The sequence below is a fragment of the Molossus molossus genome, unplaced genomic scaffold (genome assembly GCF_014108415.1).
Source record: "Molossus molossus isolate mMolMol1 unplaced genomic scaffold, mMolMol1.p scaffold_m16_p_11, whole genome shotgun sequence".
NCBI lineage: Eukaryota > Metazoa > Chordata > Mammalia > Chiroptera > Molossidae > Molossus > Molossus molossus.
In genome coordinates, this window is record NW_023425346.1 from 80,050,965 (window position 1) to 80,070,185 (window position 19,221).

Sequence of the window (19,221 nt, forward strand, 5' to 3'; positions counted from 1 at the left end):
TATATTTCCAATTCGATAATAGTAGTACAAATTCTTACATTAAATACACACTAAGCACTCTCTAGATATCAGATATTTTCCAGGATACAAATTGAGTTGGGTCTTCAGGGATAAATAGGACTTTTGATCAATAACCAAAACAATGATAAAGATAACTATTTTAATGAAAGCTAGGAGCTAGCATAAAGGAGCAGTCTTAATGGTTAGGCACTCTGATAAGTCATATCTCATGTAATACCACAACTTGAGAAGTGAGCCCGGAATAATGGGGAGGTGCTAAAGTTCGACTGACAGGCTTCTTCTGGTTCTGGCTCCATCACTCTACTGGCCATGGAAGCCATCTAACCCCTCAGTGCCCCCCATTTTGGAGATATTAATGGTAACTATTTTGTGGAGCTGGTATGAGAAATAAATGAATATGCAGTCTGATACTTTGTGGTTGAACATGATAATTACTCAATAAATGTTAGCTACAATCCTTCTTGTATAGATGAAGAAAATAATTGAGTCTCAGAGAAGCTGAGTAATGTGCCTACATTTAAAAAGTAGTTTGAGCCAGGATTTGAACTCAGACAAGCTGTCTCCAGAGTGTAGGTTGCAGCTACTAAAGGTGCTAGGGGAGGAAGGAGTAACAGCAGACCCGAAGGCTTGTCATTGTAAATGTGCATGGCTGTGAAGAGCACAGATGAGTCGGTACAGGGACCGAGAGCTGACTCTGGTGGGAGGCCGCTGTGGAAGGCATTGGAACGCCTCGGAAAGAAACAGGTTTCATGTGGAGGCACCCTGGAGCCAATGGAAAATAACGCCTTCTGCAGTTCTTTTGCATGTAAGTGAAAAAACAAAAAATACCCATTCTGTTATTTTCCTTTGACTTCCAGCAGTTCTCAACCTGTGGGTCACGACCCCTTTGGGGGTCGAAGGACCCTTTCACAGGGGTCACCTAAGACATAACAGTAGCAAAATTACAGTTATGAAGTAACAACGAAAATAATTTTATGGTTGGGGGTCACCACAACATGAGGAACTGTATTAAAGGGTCGCGGCATTAGGAAGGTTGAGAACCACTGAAAATTATCCTCTAAGCCAGTAATACATTTTCAGTGAATAAATAGAAGCTGGGATTTCCAATGAGAGACTCCTTGAAGATTAGAGAGTTTACAGAAGAGATGTCACTAGGCATAGGCTTGAGCCTTTTTTTTTTTTTTTTTTATCACAACGCAGCGTCCAAGTGCTGTGCTTCCATAAACTGCCTTCTGACTCCAGAAAGTTCACAGGCCTCTAAGCATGTGCATAACTCCTGCCAAGGGGACTGGCCATTGCATGCCCCCTAGCTGTATCTTCTCCCTGTGGAGGGACTGATGACGTCCAATTGCAATCAGAGATTATCACATGGGGAATGTCAAAGCAGGATAGGGTTAGAAAGTTGCATGATTCAAGCACGGCCAACTTCGTGGACACATTCCCTGCGCCATTGCTCGAGTCCCATGCCGTCAGGGCTCTGTGTTTGCTTAAATGCTCTGCTGTCACCATCTTTATTATTTTTATTTATTTATTTTTCTGTATTAATTTTTAGAGAGAGAGGAAGGGAGAGGGTGAGAAAAACATTGATGAGAGAGAACATCGATTGGCCACCTCCTGCATGCCCCCCACTGGGGATCAGACCCACAGCCAGGGCATGTGCCCTGACCAAGAATCGAACCTGCGACCTCTTGGTGCGTGAGTCGACTCTCAACCACTGAGCCACACTGGCTGGGCCACCATCTATAAAGTCTTAAAAGTTTTTGAGCAAGGGCTCTACGTTTTATTTTTCACTGGGCCCAGAAGCGCTGTACTTGGTCCTAGATATATGAATTTAATATGTGAATTTTACCACCCTCAAATCCCGTGTCTCGCCCGTTTTATGGCAGGGAACTTCCTATTCGTGGGACCGCAGGTTTGTTCCTTGCCCCGGTGATCCCTTCAGCTGGAGAGCTTGCAGTGCCCCTGCCAGGAGGTTCACCTCTGACGCCGCTTTCTCCACTTTTGCTGCTCTCTCATCTCTCTGACGAGCACTGCTTTAGCCTGTTGATAGAGTCAATTCAATGTTGTCCTGGGTGTATATCTTTAAGTTGGCTTTGTATATTTATAAACAGACCATCACGTATTTATTTAAGAGATGAACTCTGAGAGAATTCATATTCCCTGATTCCTTAAGAAGTTCCCCATATGTTACATCATGTAGATGAAATTAATATGAGGAAGTTTAAAAGGTATTGACAGTGGGATTAACTGGCAGAGCAGATTGGATGGTGGAATGGAACCGAAAGCTCTTAGATAAGATAGAGAAAGGTGGCCAGTAACCCAGTCGCCATCAGGGCAGTAGGTCGGCTGACCCATGGCAGCTATGCAGTGAAATAAGCCAGGAAAGGAGCAGCTGGGTGAGAGTTAAGCATGCGCACGTTTTTCACCCCTCGCTGTCAGTGGTCCAGTCCTTTCTAGAGGATTTAATCCTCGGCGATGTGCGGGATGGGGAGAGAGTTTACAGGAAAGCAACAGACACTGATGACCGGATAGTGGGGGATATAGGAGCAACTTTAAAAGATAGTGACATAAGAAGTTTCTGTTGTCTGGAAGACAAAAAAAATAAGTAAAGGAACTTAGTTATTAAGCATATGAAAGGTTTTCTTTTTATGAATTTTGTGAATGTATTCATCCCATTTTAATAATAAGTTGAATATGTGGCATTCCAACATAAAGAATTTGCAGAAAATAATGACAGATATTGGATTACAAAATTCTATTGAAATATTAGAATTTTATTTGTGATTTCTTTATTGTAATAGCTTTTATCCATCTGTATTTGTTTAGAATATAAAGGTATGATTTAAAAACCAAAAGCCCATCAATCAAAACATTTTCCACCTGCTCTTTCTTAAGGGACTATCAATATAGTAAATTTAATGAAACCGACATTGTTTTACTACTTGCCCATCATAAACTATTACTGGTTCCAAGTGACTAAGTATTTACAAGGGACCTTTGAAGATTTAATAGAGGGTTTTAAGTGAATGATACCATGTAATGAAAATTTTACATCATAAACAAAATTAAAAGGTAAACTGGCAAAAAATAAGTTTGGAAAGAAAAAAAGACAAAGTTAATATACTTAAAAAGAGCCTAAATGCATTAATAAGAACACTAAAAGCAAAATGGAAAAGAAGGGCAAAGGGTATGAACAGACAATCCATTGAAAAAATAAAAGTGGCTTATAAAATTATTTCCAGTATTAGTAGTAATCAAATAATTGACCTTTAAACAGGAGGATATAATTTTGTCTGCAAAATTAGCAATGATTGAAAAAATGATACTACCGTACAAAGATAACCTCTACTTTCAAGTGTCCAGAATGGCAGAATGGCAAAATTATTTATGATATGGGTAATTATGTTATGAAATATTCAGTCATGAATTTTTTTTTTTTGCAGATTAAATTTAGAGAAAATTGCTCATAAGAAAAATCCTAAGTGAAAATATCAGAAAACAAAATAGTGTGTGATGCAGTATGGACCAAATAATGTTAAGATATTTATATAATATATATAATATATATTATAACAAATTTATATAATTGTTATATATAATACATTATATAGTATAAGACATTTATAATGTTAAGATATACATATAATAGATAGAACATGTAAATACATAGACAAGATCACTGGAGGGAAAAGCACCAACACAGCAATAGAAGTTTTCTGGGATTTTTAGTGACCTCGTTTGTCTCATTTACTACTGTGTACTTTCAGAAGTCTCCATAATGACCTCCTTTTGACGTTTTGTTCTACGTCCTCCTCCCCTTCTCCAGCACACACACACCACACACAGCTCACTGTAAGGAACTGGGGGAGTGTGTGATCTCCACATCTCCTTGCCCCCACATTTTCCTTTTTCCTAGAAAGCATCAGGGCCTGAGTAACAAGGTTCAAAATCAGCCCAGGGGTCTGGGGGTGTTAGTGTGAAAGCTGCCTGTACACACCCAGTATTGCCAACAGTCATAGCGACCTGGATTTGGGGTCCAGTCCTAATAAAACCTGTGTTCCTTTTTTTTTGCCATAAGTATACTCAGTGTGTTTTCATTTTTGATTTGGAAATAAATCATAGCTTTTATGCCTACAGAATATATTTTAGATGCTTTAGGAAGGCCTTCTGCCCTCAAGTTGCACGTTTATAACTGACTAGTGAAGACCATCTTTCTACAGTTAGAGACAAGACCTGAAATGCAGCCATTCCTGGAAGAGGTAACATACCTCCTGTGATTGTGAGCAAGGGCAAGGACCCAGGCTTCTTATCTTCAGGCCCCAATTAGCAAGACATCATTCTTTGTGAGTTTAATAAACCCACAATCATAATTACAAATCTTGACATTTAGACGCTCCCCAGCCAGCACCCGTCCCAGCAGGGTTAGCCACATTATCACTGGTTAAGGGGATGTCGAGCAATTAGAAGCTAAAGGAAAAGGTTAGCTCTACCACTCAGATGGAAGCCATTCAGCAGCCAAACCCACCTGCACCAGCACTGTTAATTTTGTTTTAAATAATCGGCTCCGAAGCCTTGTCACTCATGACAAGGAAGATCTGAGTCTAAATGGAATGCGTAGAAGAAGTGCTTCCTCGTCCCTCAGTCAGGCTGCCCGCTGACCTTTCCCTGGTCTCCACCAGTTGCTCAGCTGTCATGAAATGCCGGGGAAGGTAGAACATCACTGGAGCTGTCATGAGGTCAATCAGGCAGTGCTCAGGCCAATTTGCTAAATGTGTTCATGCTAAAGAGTCTGTTCCCTAACCCGTCTGATGAAATGTACTACCAATTAATCACCAGCTCATTTTCAGGGAGTTGTGACTCTCCTCAAATTTATAGTCCACTGGCAGCTTTACCTGGCCTTGGGGGATCTCAGGCCTGCAATATAAAGCCACCCCCGGGCAAGGTAAGCTGCTGAAACTTGTGTTTTAGGCTACCAGGGTGACAGGCTAGGGGACACCTGCCTCAGGCCAGCACTGACCTATTTCGGTTAGACTGTTCTGTGTGGTTTGCAACCCACAAAGACACTGCATACAGCTCAAGTGATAGAAGAGACATTCTCTTTGGAAATTTTAATGATATAATACGATCTCATTGTTTTTTCTTCTATCAGCCTATCAATTCTTATCTGTCTTTAGAAGATGGTGGCTTTGTCATTGTTCTATGCAAAGTTTTATTGTCAGAGAGATGTCTGAAAAGCAGAAAGGTTTCTTTTTTTTCTTTTACGAACTAGACTGCTTTATTTGTAGCCACGTCTCATAAATTAAAATACATGTCAAAATAAATGAATAATATGTTTGTTATATTCATGATTTAAAATCACATTTGATTGCTTACTCATTAATCCACAAAATTAAGCAATCCACCCTGGATTGCAGTCATTAGTACAAATAAGCCAGGTTCTTCTGACAGTCAGAAGTAATGGAGAACACTGTACCTTGGTGTTTGTTTCAAAACTAGGTATGTTAATGTGCAAATTAGTTTTACAATTTCAAAAGGCTTCCTCTGGAAGAGAATCGGATACGTTAATGTAGTCCGTCAGGAAATGGGATTGGGATCATAATATACTGAAGTGGATTACAGATGGAGGAATTGTAAAATGCAAATTTGCATTGAACCTCAGGCTTGACAGCAGCTATTTTGCCCTGTATAGGAGCATACGTGGTAATGGAGGTCACCTTTATTCCTGATTGGATGGAAAATCAGGACGCAGGGGATGGTGTCCACACAAAAGTGTAGACATTCACATGAAAGTAGCTTCTCTGTCCCTCTTGGAGACAGCAGAAAACATAAGTCACTTGTTTACCTGCCCGCTTCTATCTGCCAGCTTCCAAGTCAAGGGGGACTCAGGCTGGAGGCCAGGGAATGGTAACTGCGGTAGTTGGCACACAAAGTCAGTTGTCCTTCAGGTCTCTTATCTGTAAATAGTATAATTGTGCTTTTCTCATAGGGTTCCGTGTGAGTGTGAAATGAAATATGTAAACACTTTGAACAGTGCCTAGCACATGATGAGGACTACATGTGTTCGTTAAATATGAGATTTTAATGATGTGACCCATGGTTTTAAGTAGCTTACAGTTTACTTATAGAGGCAAGAAAGTCAAAGATCTTTGTGCCGTGTGACTGGTGATGATAGGGACATGGACACAGTAGTGTAAAAACACCACAGAATGTGGTCAAAGATCTCATATGGGAGACTTGAACTTTATTTTGAAAGACTGAAGAATATATAATGAATTTTAAGCTGGAGCAAGACCATGCCAGACCTGTGTGATGATAGCAAGACCTCTTCGGCAATAGGGCTGTGGGTCAGTTTCGAGGGGCTGGACTGGAACCCAGAAGGGGATTGAGGCCCTCAGAGTGGACATGTGAGGACCTGGCCAGAGGTGCTGTGCCATTTCATTGGAATGGAATAACCCCTGAAGTAGAATTTATCATCAGATTCCAGTAAAGTACTACCTTTAACCTGTTGACATACCTCCGGATGGTAGTAGTAGCACCGAGCCTTGGCTAAGAGATTATCAGAGAGTATGTTTCTGAACAGTCACTACTTTGGTTTGGTTAGAGAATAGAAATTGTAAAGGAGTAAGAAAAATAAAACTGAGCCAGTGGAATAATATTCAACCTGGATATCACAAGATTGTAACAAGATGTAGGCTTTATAATTTACAAAATATGTTTCCACATTCTATTTTATGTGTTCTAGTGTCACATACTTGTTTCAAATAAAATGTTCTTTCCAAATGCTGGTTAGATATGTGTGATTTAGATAAGGATAACTTGAAGAAAAAGCAATTGTGTGTTTGTGTGTGCATGCATTTCAAAATATCTGCACTTGTATCCTCGTCTCCAATAATGTACACTCTCCTGAGGCCTGGGGGGGGGGGGGGGGGGCTGAATAACACCGAGGAACTGTTGATGGCAAACGGAACCAGATGATAGACCTCGGTCTTTGAGTTTGGCTCGGAAGAGAATTCAGAGCCAAGGAACTCAAATACAAGCGAACGTTTATTTAGAAAGTCCCAGGGGTAGAAGGGAGCCAGCCGGGCTGCGTGGGCTCAGGAAACAAGTTACAGAGGCAAAGGAAGGACCCTTGGAGCTTAGGAGAAAGAAAGCAAAGGTACGTGACTTGAAGGAAGAAAGGGGGAGGAAAGACACTGGTGAGAGAGAGAAAGAGAGAGAGAGAGAAAAGAGAGGGCCCCTGAGGAAAGGGGGGAGGGGGAAAGGCCCTAGTGTGCTCTGGAGACAGAGAGAACCATGCTCTGGGTCTTTTGTCAGGAAGGCTTTCATCTGCTTTCCAGTGGGGGCACCCTAAGAGTGGTCCAAGGGGAGGATCTCAGTAGAACGTTCATTAGCTTCCCAGGTGTGTCCTTTCAGGGTCCTGATCTCCACGGATTGGTTGGCACCAGAGCCAGGCGTCGACAGACATCTCAGCCGGTCTTGATGGCAGCCATGGTGCGGCCCCTCCTGGCCTTGCTGCTTGTGTAGGCCTGGAGCCGAAACACGGCTGAGGCCTAACTGCTGTCTCATTTGACCAAAACTCTGTCTCTGTGGTGAACAGACCCGAGGCTTTGTTCTTAAGATTATTTTATGTGGGTTAGAACCTCATTGTCCTGAGGGCTTAATGCTTAAGGGAGTAGTTGTGCAGGGGCTTGTATGGGAGTCATAGGAGGCTGTTCTCTGGTCCCCCGTGTTCCTCCTCCAAGAGGACCTACACCACATGACCAGCGACTTGCCAGGGGAGGAAAGGTCAGGAGAGAGGCCAAACTGCATGACCAGTGATATGAAAGTCTGGGGGTCCATACCACATGCCCAGCGACATGCCAGGGGGGGAAAGGTTATCCTGGGGGGTGAGGTCCCACCTTACAGTTGTCCGTTGCTAGGCACCCAGGGCTCTCCGCCCTGCTGACCTTCCGTATCTGGCCATCATTTCTACTCTGCGCATGTCTGCCTGACTGCCCGGTGCCTCAGAGCCATCCAACGGTGTACTGGGGAATCCTTGAGCATTTCCCAGGCAGTTCAACCCAAGTATCTTCCACTTTCCTGTCGTATTTATTATTTGTGGTAATGTGTAATTCAGGGAGAGTGGAAATAATATTATAATTGATAAGGCAGGTATGTTAAGTTTTTAAAATTTCTGACATTTGTATCATTCTGATTATGCTTGAAACTTCTCCAAGCTTCTATATCTATTTGCTTTTCCTATAGCTTCCCCTCAGGGTCCCCTAGGATTAGGGCGTGGTGACTGGCACCTGCCCTCCATGGACCCTTTGTCTGACCACTGCCATGGATGATAGAGGCACAGAGGAGGGGCTCCATGGGGTCCCCCCGTGTGCATTAGATATGAGTTGTGTCGCCCTGGTCGGTTTGGCTCAGCGGTTAGAGCGTGGGCCTGCGGTCCTGAGAGACCTGGGTTAGGTTCCCGCTAAGGGCATGTACCTCGGTTGCAGTTTGTCCTCGGCCCTGGTCGGTTGTGTGGGTGGCAGCCACTCGATGTGTTCCTTTCACATCAATGTTTCTCTCTCTCTCTCTCTCTGTTCCTCTCTCTCCCTCCCACTCTACCTGAACAAAAAATGGAAAAATGTCCTCGGGTGAGGATTAAAAAAAAAAAAAATAGATATGAGTTGTGAATGTTGTTTCACAAAAGGTGAGCTGTTCTTACTAAGCCAAGTAAGGAATGCAGCAAAAACAAACTCAAGATTCTCTCAAACTTGTCAAATGGTAATATATCATCTTTGAAATTTTAATTCAAGTCAGAGGGGAAAAAAAGATTCAATATAAAATGTGGTTAATGTATACCTTGGCTTCTAAGTAACTTACTACATTACATAATTAAAGGAGGTAAATGTATTTTTAGCTGAAATATGGGTGGTTTTTAATATATGTATGTTTGGTGATTACGGAGTAATTTAGGCAACTGCCTCTTTAAAAAGTGATAAAGATAAATAGCATTCTTAGTACAGTTAAATAAACCATCTTATTTTCTTTAGAATGAAGCTTAAAGCTATAAAGTTTGTAAAGGTCTTTATTATAGATTTTCAGTTTGGATAGGGAAAAAAAATTGGTTTTATCTCATTTACTGAATGTGGATTGAACTTTCTGAGAATCCAAGTTGTACTTGTTCTGAGGTGCTAGATCTGAAGGCTAGCATCTGATGAAGATATTAGTAGTATGAGCCTGCTAATGTAAAAAATGTGGACTAAGTGCTTTGAGCTAGCTGTCAAAATCCTATGAAGGAAAAGAACCTATTTTCGGAGCTTTGTTTAAAGTGGCATAAAATTAGCTCACAGACCCAATTCTTACTTAGTTTCAAGCAGATGCATACATTTAAATGAAATTCTGCTGTTTCACTCTCTTCCCAAAGGTGATAATGTGTTTTCCTCTACTTGTGAAATTGTTGTAATTTCACAGTCTTACTTAGATTTAATTGTGTTTATTAAGATTTGAGACAAATGATTCCAATTTTGTTTTGTAGGATACTGTTTCTTCCTTTGTCTTTTCATTTTACTTGATAGCTATTGGTAATGCGAAAAATGTATAAAACAGTAAAATAAAATAACACTATGTTGTTATATTCAACGGTTTAACCCAAAGAACTCAATATGGGAAATAAGCATTTCTTAGTAGTACATTAGTTCACTTGACATGTAATTAAAATCGAGCCACATATTTGTCAATGTAATTACTAATAAAAATATATTTTAAAAGTACTGTATTATGTTCAATGGGCATTTGGATCCTTTTTTTTTTTTTTTTTTATTCTCTATGTGGGCCAAAGATAATAGCTTCAAATTATAAAAACTCATGCTATAAAAGTGACAGAATGCTATAGGTTGACAAGAGAGCAAACCACATCATGAATATTGAAGGACCCTGCACCAAAGGCACTTCATGGTGCTAGGATTAAAATATTTACTTGTCAGTGTACAAACTAACAGCTCTGGCACATTGCTTCGAGTTACGGGAGCACAGGACAGAGAGCCAACCACGTCTCGCTCGTTGTAAGAGCAGGACTGCGTGTCTGAGGGTTGTGTGTTCTTGTGTGATGAAGAACAAGAGAAAAGGAAAAACAAAAATACCTATTTGATGTGTTTGATCTTGGTGCTTTCTCTGTTCCTCCATCAATCCTGTGATGAAGAGATTAAAGAGAAGCAACAAAGTGAAAGTAGAAGAGGAATAAACAAGTCAAGTGGGACTCAGTCTAGAAGCCAGGGAATGTTAACTGTAATTGAAAAACAGTATTGAAAGCAAGCAATAGAGTGAGAATGTATTGCCTGGAAGGCAAGTGAAGAAAGTAATTTAAAGAGGAGGCAATGATCAACTGTGTCCTAAAATCAAGCCAGAGGAGGGCTTTGGATTCCACAACCTGCAGATTGTTTCTGACCTTGACAAGACCAGTTTCATGGAGTAGTGGGTTAAGAGCCTCGTGAGGGGGACCTCAGCAAAGAAATGGGAGAGAGGTCGGAAAGCGCTCTGTGCACAGCTCTTTCGGATTTTACTTTAGGGGGAGGTGAGAAACGGGGTGGTTATCTGTAGAGGCAAGAGTCCTGAGAAGGTTGTTTTGTTTTGGGTGGGAGAATGAACTGCATATTTGTAGCCTGATCTTCCTGTGCACATCTGGGGGTTAAGTAGCTAATTACTGAGAGAGATCTGTGGGGATAGGCGTTCTGACCGGAAGTCAAGGCGGCGTGACCAGAGCATCTGGGATCGTGGGCTGTTTGGGAAATGTCAGTGCTGCACTGGGTGGCACGAGAACCCTGGCGTCACAGTAGGAGGGACGCAGCAGAGGCGCCAGAAGGTGGATAGGGCGGCAGAGGAGGCAGGATCCAAATCAAAGATTGCCTGCTTGCATTTTGCGTTGAGTTTGGGTTACTGAAATCTCCAAGAGGTCAATGCAAAATCTTCCACGTGCCACAGAAGTTTAAACTAGATGAAGCCTTAACAAACAAACAAAAATGATAACAGAGTTTCTTCTTTCATGTCAAACGAATCTCTGTGGGACAGGTCGTTTTGGATGGGTTAAAGGCAGGCAGAGGAGGCCATTTGCATACCCTGGACACTGGAAATCAGCACGCCCTCTGTTGAGGAACTAGAACAGTGGTTCATGTTATTTAATGTATGTAACACTGTCTGCTGCAAACTCTGTTACCCAGTAATGTACGTGTTCTGGTGAATGAAGTAATCTAGCTCCAAGCACCTATTACGGATGGATGTTGAAACAAGTGTAAGTCTGTGTGCATGGCAGACGTGGAGTTGAAACCTGGACAGAGAGTCTCACCAGCCAGCGCCTGTGGTGCCGGAGACTCTAGGCATCACAGATTTAGGAACTGATCCTCTTCCTTCCAGCAGAGACTTGATTTCATTCATTCAGCTCTTCATCCATACATTCAGAGTGCACTCTGAAGAGGTAATTCCTGTCAGTCATGGGAGACAGACAAAGCAACTAATTAGCCAGAGAGTATGAGATTTGGGGAGCCTCCAGATATCATGAGCATCATCTTTGAGAAGAGTTGTGTATTGCCTGTATCTCCAAAGAGTAGAGTTCACATTCTTTAGGGCATGACATCCTCCTGGACAACTTCTTTTTGGAAAATGGTTATTACAGTGTCGGGGTCTAGAAACACTGGGTTGGAAATAAAGACTAGATTCTAGTACACCTTGCTCTTTGGTCATCACTTTGGGAAACAGTCTCCAAACTACTCTGTTCTATTTCATACATTGATCGGTATAACGTTGTTACTGCATACTTTATACACTTGTGTGGATGTAACAAACAGTATGATAAACAGTAACATATCTTAAGGAAAAATGTTAGATGGTAGCTATAGATAATGATTTAATCTTAGGAGTTACCAATTTTAAGCTTTTGTATTATACTTTGGATTGTTTTGTTTTTTTTCTTTGCCCCAATATATAAGACATATTGGCTATAGTAAGAGTTAAGGATGTAACAAGATGGAAAAGTAGGGTATTACTCTTAACTTGCATGAAACTGTTTGTAGTACCAGTGTAATAAAACACTTTTCTTTAGTTGACTGGTGAATTAAAACAAATGTTACTATTGTATGTTAGAATTTACCAACGTGTAAAATTGAAATTATAATTATCACATAAATAGTGATGAAAATAACACTTGTGCCACATTTTAAAACTTGATTTTATTTTCCTTTTCAGGATTGAAAGTGTTAAAGTTCACTTTTGCCAGGTAATTAGAAAGATATAGTTCTAGGGATTATTTTTATACTAGAATGACATTTCATCTTAATCCATTTAAGTCTAATCTGAAGTCAGTTCGCCGGTACTACCAGTTAACAAACAGAAAATGTGTGTGCTGCAGTTTAAGAATTCAGGAGTGCCTTGGGGCAGCCTTTGTTTCCGTGGTGAGAGGATTGTTGGATTTTCCAATTAAACAAGTCTCCATACTGGAAATGAGTAGTCAATTATGAAAATTATTTTTGAATAGCCAATTTACATATCCCTAATTGTGTTCATTTCTTTTGAAAGATTGAACTTGGAATTTATGATGTTTTGATTGGTTACCCCTGCGCCTGTGTCATTAATACTATCGCCAACACGGTTCCTCTATGAATGGGGCGAGGGCCTTTCCCGAGTGAGCGTGGGAATCACAAGTAGGCTTGTTGTATTTAATGAATGGAAACTACGGAGAGATGCATTGGTTTTCAAAGTGGCACACACTGCACTTGGCTGGGTGGACAGGAGCGTCCCCGAGCTGCCCTCTCAGACTCGCCCACGTCACTGACAGAGGGACGGAGCCGCCGGCTGGCCCGGCATGCAGTTCAGCCGGGTTGCCCTCACTGATTACACAGCGGTGTTTGCACAAGGAATGGAATATTTTATGATGTTTTGCCCTTATTTTATGAAAAATGACTTGGACATTGACAAACATTTTTCTATTCATGACAAGCAGCGTAGGTCTCATATGAAAGAGAACTGAGATGGAGATGGGAATAATTAGGTTAAAGTGCTGTTTATTCTCATTGAAATCGGCATTCGCTGGACTTGGTCAACATCGAAGCAGTCATGGAGGAAGAGACCCAAACTAAAGGCGTGTGTAAAAATAGGTTTTCTGTGTGTCCAAGATAAATACAAATGCTGTGTAAATATACACACTTTATTTATCAGTGAATTATGATTGTGTCTAGAGGGAAAGATGTAGTTATGGATTTCATAATGTCTACTGTTCCTTTTCTGCATATTTGATTTTTACTTTTTGGAATAACTCTTAGAAGAGAGACTGAAGTCCGTTTAGACTTATTAGAAAAGGGGAAGGGAGGAGGCAGCCATTTCATCCCTTCAAGACAGATAACCAAAGTCGGTTCTCTGTTTCAGGAATTAATACATAAACCGTTAATCATTTCCTGGCCATGGTTCTTGTAGACATGATACTGAAGGAAGAGTTGTGGGTACAGTCATGCTAAGTTTTCAGTTTTCAGAGACCATTTTCTTTCAAACTGAAGATCCCAGACCGCTAGATACAGTCTCCGGGTGATGTGTGTGTCCCGCGAAGTAATTGGTGTCATCGGGTTTGTTTGCAGCTGATTGCCGTGTTTGACGAACAAGAACCGGTCCACAAGATCGAGAGCCCCGGTGGAAACCCTGCAGGGCGGCAGAGCCCGGATGCCTTTGGGACCGAAGTGGCTGCCCAGCTGGCGGCGTTTAAACCCGTCGGTGGGGAAATTGAAGTGACCCCTTCTGCTCTGAAATTAGGTACGTGTATTTTCAGTGGTATGTTTTTCACCTGGTTGATATGCGTCAACTTTCTGACTATGAATTGCTTCTACGTTGTGACTCACTTTGTTAGTATCTTTCTTTTAAAAAATATCTGTTTTCTTTCTCTAAATGATTATTCTTTTTACATACAAAGCTCTTCACAGCTGTTGGAGCTCAGGCAGGTCGATGCAGTTTTTCTTGCACTGCAAGTGACTCTGAATCTGAGTTGTGTGCCCTTGAACCAGCAGAGGGGAGGGATTAGAATGGAAGTGAGGAGGTTTGCCCTAGCCCATGAGAATGTTTTTCTAAAGTCCCTGAAAATGTCATTTGGAATAAGCTCAGAGTGATCAAGGCATCCAGACTAGAAATAAAGGTCACTTTCTGTTTTAGCCACCTTCTTTTTCTCCCCAAACTACATATCTCAGAGTCTGGGGAAAACATTTTGAAGTTAGTTTCTTAATTCTGTCCTACTCGTTTATTAAACAAGAGCAACTCACCCAGTGAGTTTGCTCAGAATGCTTTTTCCCTCATATTTGTTTTGAAGGTGTGGTGGAAGGAGAGAATAAACATTCTTCTCAAGTTTCAGTGAACTTACAACTCTAAGAGGAATAATATGTCAGTTTTGGTGATATCTCTCAGAGATAAATGTAGGTCAGTTTAACAGCATGAAGTTTTGGACAACTTCAGTATTCTGGTACTTAAAACAATTCTTTATTCCTGTTGAATGTACACATGCATTTTGAGACAGTTTGAAGCACCTGTTATAGGTTAATTCTCAAGCTAGAACAGAGGCTTTTTCCACTTTCTTTTTAAAGTGAAGCATATGCTTCAAATTATAAAACTTGTACGTAGTATTAGTTTTTCGCGGTTGAAACAAAATGTATACTGTCAAATTTATTTTACATACCACAATACCGAGTATCCATATTTTGCACTAATTTTCTGGGAAACATCTGTAGCTCTCCTTTTAGAAGAACCAAGTGGAAATTAATGATCTACAGTCTTCATGGTTTCTCTGTCTTTCGGAACACAAGCTAGTGAAGCAGTCTGCTGGCCCCCAGGCTTGGGGGGCTTCCTGGCAGCTTCTCTGCCTGGGAAGCCAGGTTTGTGGCTTCAGCAACTTCACAGCCCTATCATTCATTTGCATAATGGATGTCTTTTTATCCATTATGCAAATGGTATGAGAGGAAAATTAGGCAATAAGGGAAGACGAAGGGAGAAAATTACCCTTGCTTGTTTTAATATTCTATTTATAAGCAAGCACTTTGGTCTTCAAAGGGCTGAGCCTCTGAGTACCCCCGTGTCTGGGAATTTTTTACCTTTCTCTTGTGCACATTCTCAGAGACACAAAGTTGGTTTTTCAGCTAATTCTTGATTTCTTTTGTGGAACCGTCTGAGTGACACGACCTTGAGTGCAGGAAGAGAAGTAAGCTGAGGTTTCTATTCTTTGCAAGTGGACTTTCTGCTTCTTCACTCTTAATTTTTGGTAAGACAGAGATAGAACATAATATTTATTAGATGGTGACTACAGGACAGGCACTGAACTCCAGGCTGTGTAGGGAGCATCTAAATCCTTTCCCATCACACTCAGTCAAGCCTCAGAATACTTCGTTGAGTTCAGTTATTCCCTTCACTTAAGAGATGAGGAGACGGGCACAGAGCCGTTAATAATTCATCCAAAATCACAAAGCTATTAGGTAGCAAGACCAGGATTTAAACCCTTGGTGGATCCAGTATTGGGGACAGTTTTGCTGTATGCCTCTTATATGCTATTTGTAAAATGAAATGAAATAAACTATAAAAATAAAATAAAATGAAATAAAATAATATCATTTTCCTAGGATTTACTTTGTGAATATATATCAAAGCCCTCCATATGCTTAAGTCTTTGGCTTCTTGCCCCATTTCCCCTAGTACTAGAGAGTAAAGGATGAGATGAGCGACCCTTTACCATTAGGTGATCAGTATTGCTCTCCAGTGACTTGGTCTGAAATTACGCATCCTCCCCAGTTCCTCCTTTTTCTTCCCACCATCTCCACTCTCTGCAGCCTTCATGTCCAGGACCATTGCAACAGGCAGAGCTTTGTCCTTAATTAGACCCCTGCAGAGCCTCCGACTGACCTCTGTCTGTGCAGTGCTGCCTTTCTCACTCACAAATCTGATCACATGTCCCAGCTTAGCAACTCCCAATGGCTTCCCACCGCATGGAGAACCATGGCCAAGCTCATTAGCCAGCTGATGCAGATGGCTCCTCAGAATTAACTGGAGGAATTTGGGCAGGGATGAATAACAAAGTCATCCCTTGTCTACCCTCATGATCCTATCAGACTGAGTACTTTTCATATGTGTCACTTTAAAAGCAAAGAAAAAACATATTTATGGAGTTTCTCGGAGAAATTAAAGCTTTGGTTTCTACCCGTTTTGTATTGTTTTCTTTTGGTTGCTTTCAGGAGAGGGTGTGGTAATAGGTTGGGCACGTGTCATCTCTGGACAGAGGGATGTGCAGGGCAGCAGACACATCCGTGGCCCCTCCCAGAGCTGCGCTGTCTGGCCCACCCTGAGATCCTGTTTACATGAAGAGTGGGAGGGGTGCTTAAAGAAGGAGCAGCATTTGTGTCCCAGCGATTCATCATAACACTGCGCCCACAAAATGCCAAACAGAGCCCAGCCCTTAATCACTGCCCCCCACTCGGCTCCCCGAGGCCATTGGCACTGGTCCTACTTCTCATGGGGCTCATATGCCCAGGCTGCTACTGCAAGAACAAGGGCTATTCTCCCTGCTCTTTCTTTCTTGAGACCCCTTCAGGGAGCCGGAGAGTTTAATCTTTATCAGCTCGCAAGCTTGTTTCACTTAAGGAGACACAATTTAACAAGTATTAGGAATCAAAACATTTTTATGATTGGGTTATATTAATCACCATTTTTTTTTTTTTTTTTTTTTTTACTGATATCTGGGGTTTAAAATATACCCAGAGTTCAATATAGTTTTCATATCTCATTTTTTAACATGGGAAAGTCATCAACAGTATTCTGTTAAAAACCAACAACCTTCCCTCCTGGCCCCTCCTGTTCTTTCTGTATCTTCCAAGATGAAGTATTTATGCACAGACTCTGCAGACAGTTCATATTCACGGGCTCTTTGTGACCTGGCTACTTCCTCTCCACCACTGTCATTCCCGGCCAGATCTCCACAGTAACCTCAACATGCAGCCACTGTGAAGTGCTCACCGTTTTCCCACACTGCCGCTTGTTTTCAAACCTCTGTGCTTGTATAGGTTCTGTTCCTTTTAGCTGTCTCGCCCCTTTTGCCTCTTGTCTACTTGGTGAACTTATGTACCTTTTAAGCTCAAGCTCAAATATAACCTTGTTTTTGATGCCTTGTCCAAATCTTCAAGACAGTACAGTAGATGTACAATAAATATATGTGTCTTTTTCATTTATCTTTATTGTTGAAAGTTTTACAGATGTTCTCCCCCTTTTCCCCCCATTGACCCCCTAGTCCCCGCTCCTGCCACCCTGCACCTTCAGTGCACTGTTGCCTGTGCCCATTGGTTGTGCATATATGCATATAAGTTCTTTGGTTTATCTCTTCTCGCCCCGCTCCCCACTTCCCTCTGAGGTTCATCAGTCTGTTCCCTGCTTCCATGTCTCTGGATCAGTTCTGTTCGTTAGTTTATGTTGTTCGTTAGAGCCCACATATAAGTGAGATCATGTGGTATTTGTCTTTCTCTGACTGGCTTATTTCACTCAGCATAATACTCTCCAGTTCCCTCCATGCTGTCTCAAAGAGTAAAAGATCCTTCTATTTTACAGCTGCATAATATTCCATTGTGTAAATATACCACAACTTTTTTTATCTATGCTTCTACTAATGGGCACTTGGGCTGTTTCCAGATCGTAGCTATTGTAAATAGCGCTGCTATGACTATAGGGGTGCATATGTTCTTTCTGATTGGTGTTTCAGGATTCAAAGGACACATTCCTGGAAGTGAAATGACTTAATTCTTTATCCAACAATAAAGTGTTATAAAATGCATTGAAGAAATCTTCTACTGACCTAAAAGGGTTTATAGTCTTGTACCCTGTAAGCTAATGGGGTATATATTTTTAAATTGTAAGAGGAGTTTTAAATCAAGTGAGCAACCACATAATTCCAACTTCATTCATCTAAATTATTTCCTACCATTTATTTTCTAATGGATTTTCTAATGTAATACTAAATGACTAAGTCCTGACTCAGCACTGACTAGCAAATTATTCTAACACTTCAAGTTTCTAACATTGGTTGATGCTTTTCACTGTGTAGCCTAGAGGTTGCTAAATAACCTGTTTATAAGAAGAGACATGGTGGAACACACAGCAGGTGAAATAGGAAGGAATCATATTCACAGAGTCCAGTCACACTTTAAAATTACCTAGTTTAGGAATTGTCCAAGTCTTCTTTGTGGGACCAATTGGTACTTAAATTTTAACATGTTTTGGGATTTCAACATATATTTGATTCTAGTTCATTAATATGTAACATTTATTGAGCACTTAAGTTCTAAAAGCTATTCTAATTCATTCATGTTCACTTGTCCAAACAGGATAGACTGTGCTGGCAAGGAAGAACAGGATGAGAAGGCTGTGGAGTAGGCAGCAGAGAATCCCAATGCTCTTTAGAATTCCTACTACAAAGAAACCCACCTCCACCAAAAGAATTGTTAGCACCCCTTAGAACAACCTTTATGAAATGCTGGTCTAGAAACAGCCAGTTCCATAGATTTTCCCAATTAGCAATTGTCTAGACAGTTGGCATTACTTTACAAGTGAACAAATAAAAGCTTAGAGAGAGTGTTTGCTCTAATATCAAATAATTATCTGGATAAAGAACTATAATTGGAACCTTCATCCCTTGGCTTCTAGTACAGTGCTCTTTCAACTACATGACATTTTTTGGATTAATTATAAATTTCAATTATCCATGTCTTTTAATACTGTAGGTGAGAAAGTAGCACCTCATATCTTTTGGAATTGAACGTGTAAATTAATAAATAGATACTATTAATAGCTGTAAATCAAAAGCTAATAAGGGGGAAAGACTAGAAAATTAAGATGGATAACATTTTTTTAAAAAATCCTTCTTTAATTTTTAGAAACGAATTTGCTCCTGTCTCCTCATCCCTTGTGTTTGTGCACACACGTGTGTGCATGCATGTGTGTGTTCAGGTAGAAACTGCACCAACAGCATTAACGGGATCCCTGTGTGAACTCTGTTCTATATTGTGGACATTGTTGTTCTCTTTCTGGACATCTGAGGTGTCTGCATGCAGGGCCTTCTGTAAATAAGACAGGTTAGGGAGGACGATCGTTTTGAAGGATGGAACACTAGGTTCTTAGCCTTCCCCCAGGAGCCCTGTGCTGCCATTATGACCTGATACTGTTCTCCAAAAG

At 41.0% G+C, this 19,221-nt stretch overlaps 1 protein-coding gene across 1 annotated transcript in view; it reads left to right on the forward strand.

The window, feature by feature from the left end:
* The window catches only part of PARD3B (par-3 family cell polarity regulator beta), a 979,738-nt gene that overhangs the window by 372,093 nt on the left and 588,424 nt on the right, over window positions 1–19,221 (forward strand). The window contains exon 3 of the mRNA XM_036254726.1: window positions 13,614–13,785. Within this exon, the coding sequence (XP_036110619.1) occupies window positions 13,614–13,785 (172 nt within the window). The remainder of the gene's footprint in view (window positions 1–13,613; window positions 13,786–19,221) is intronic.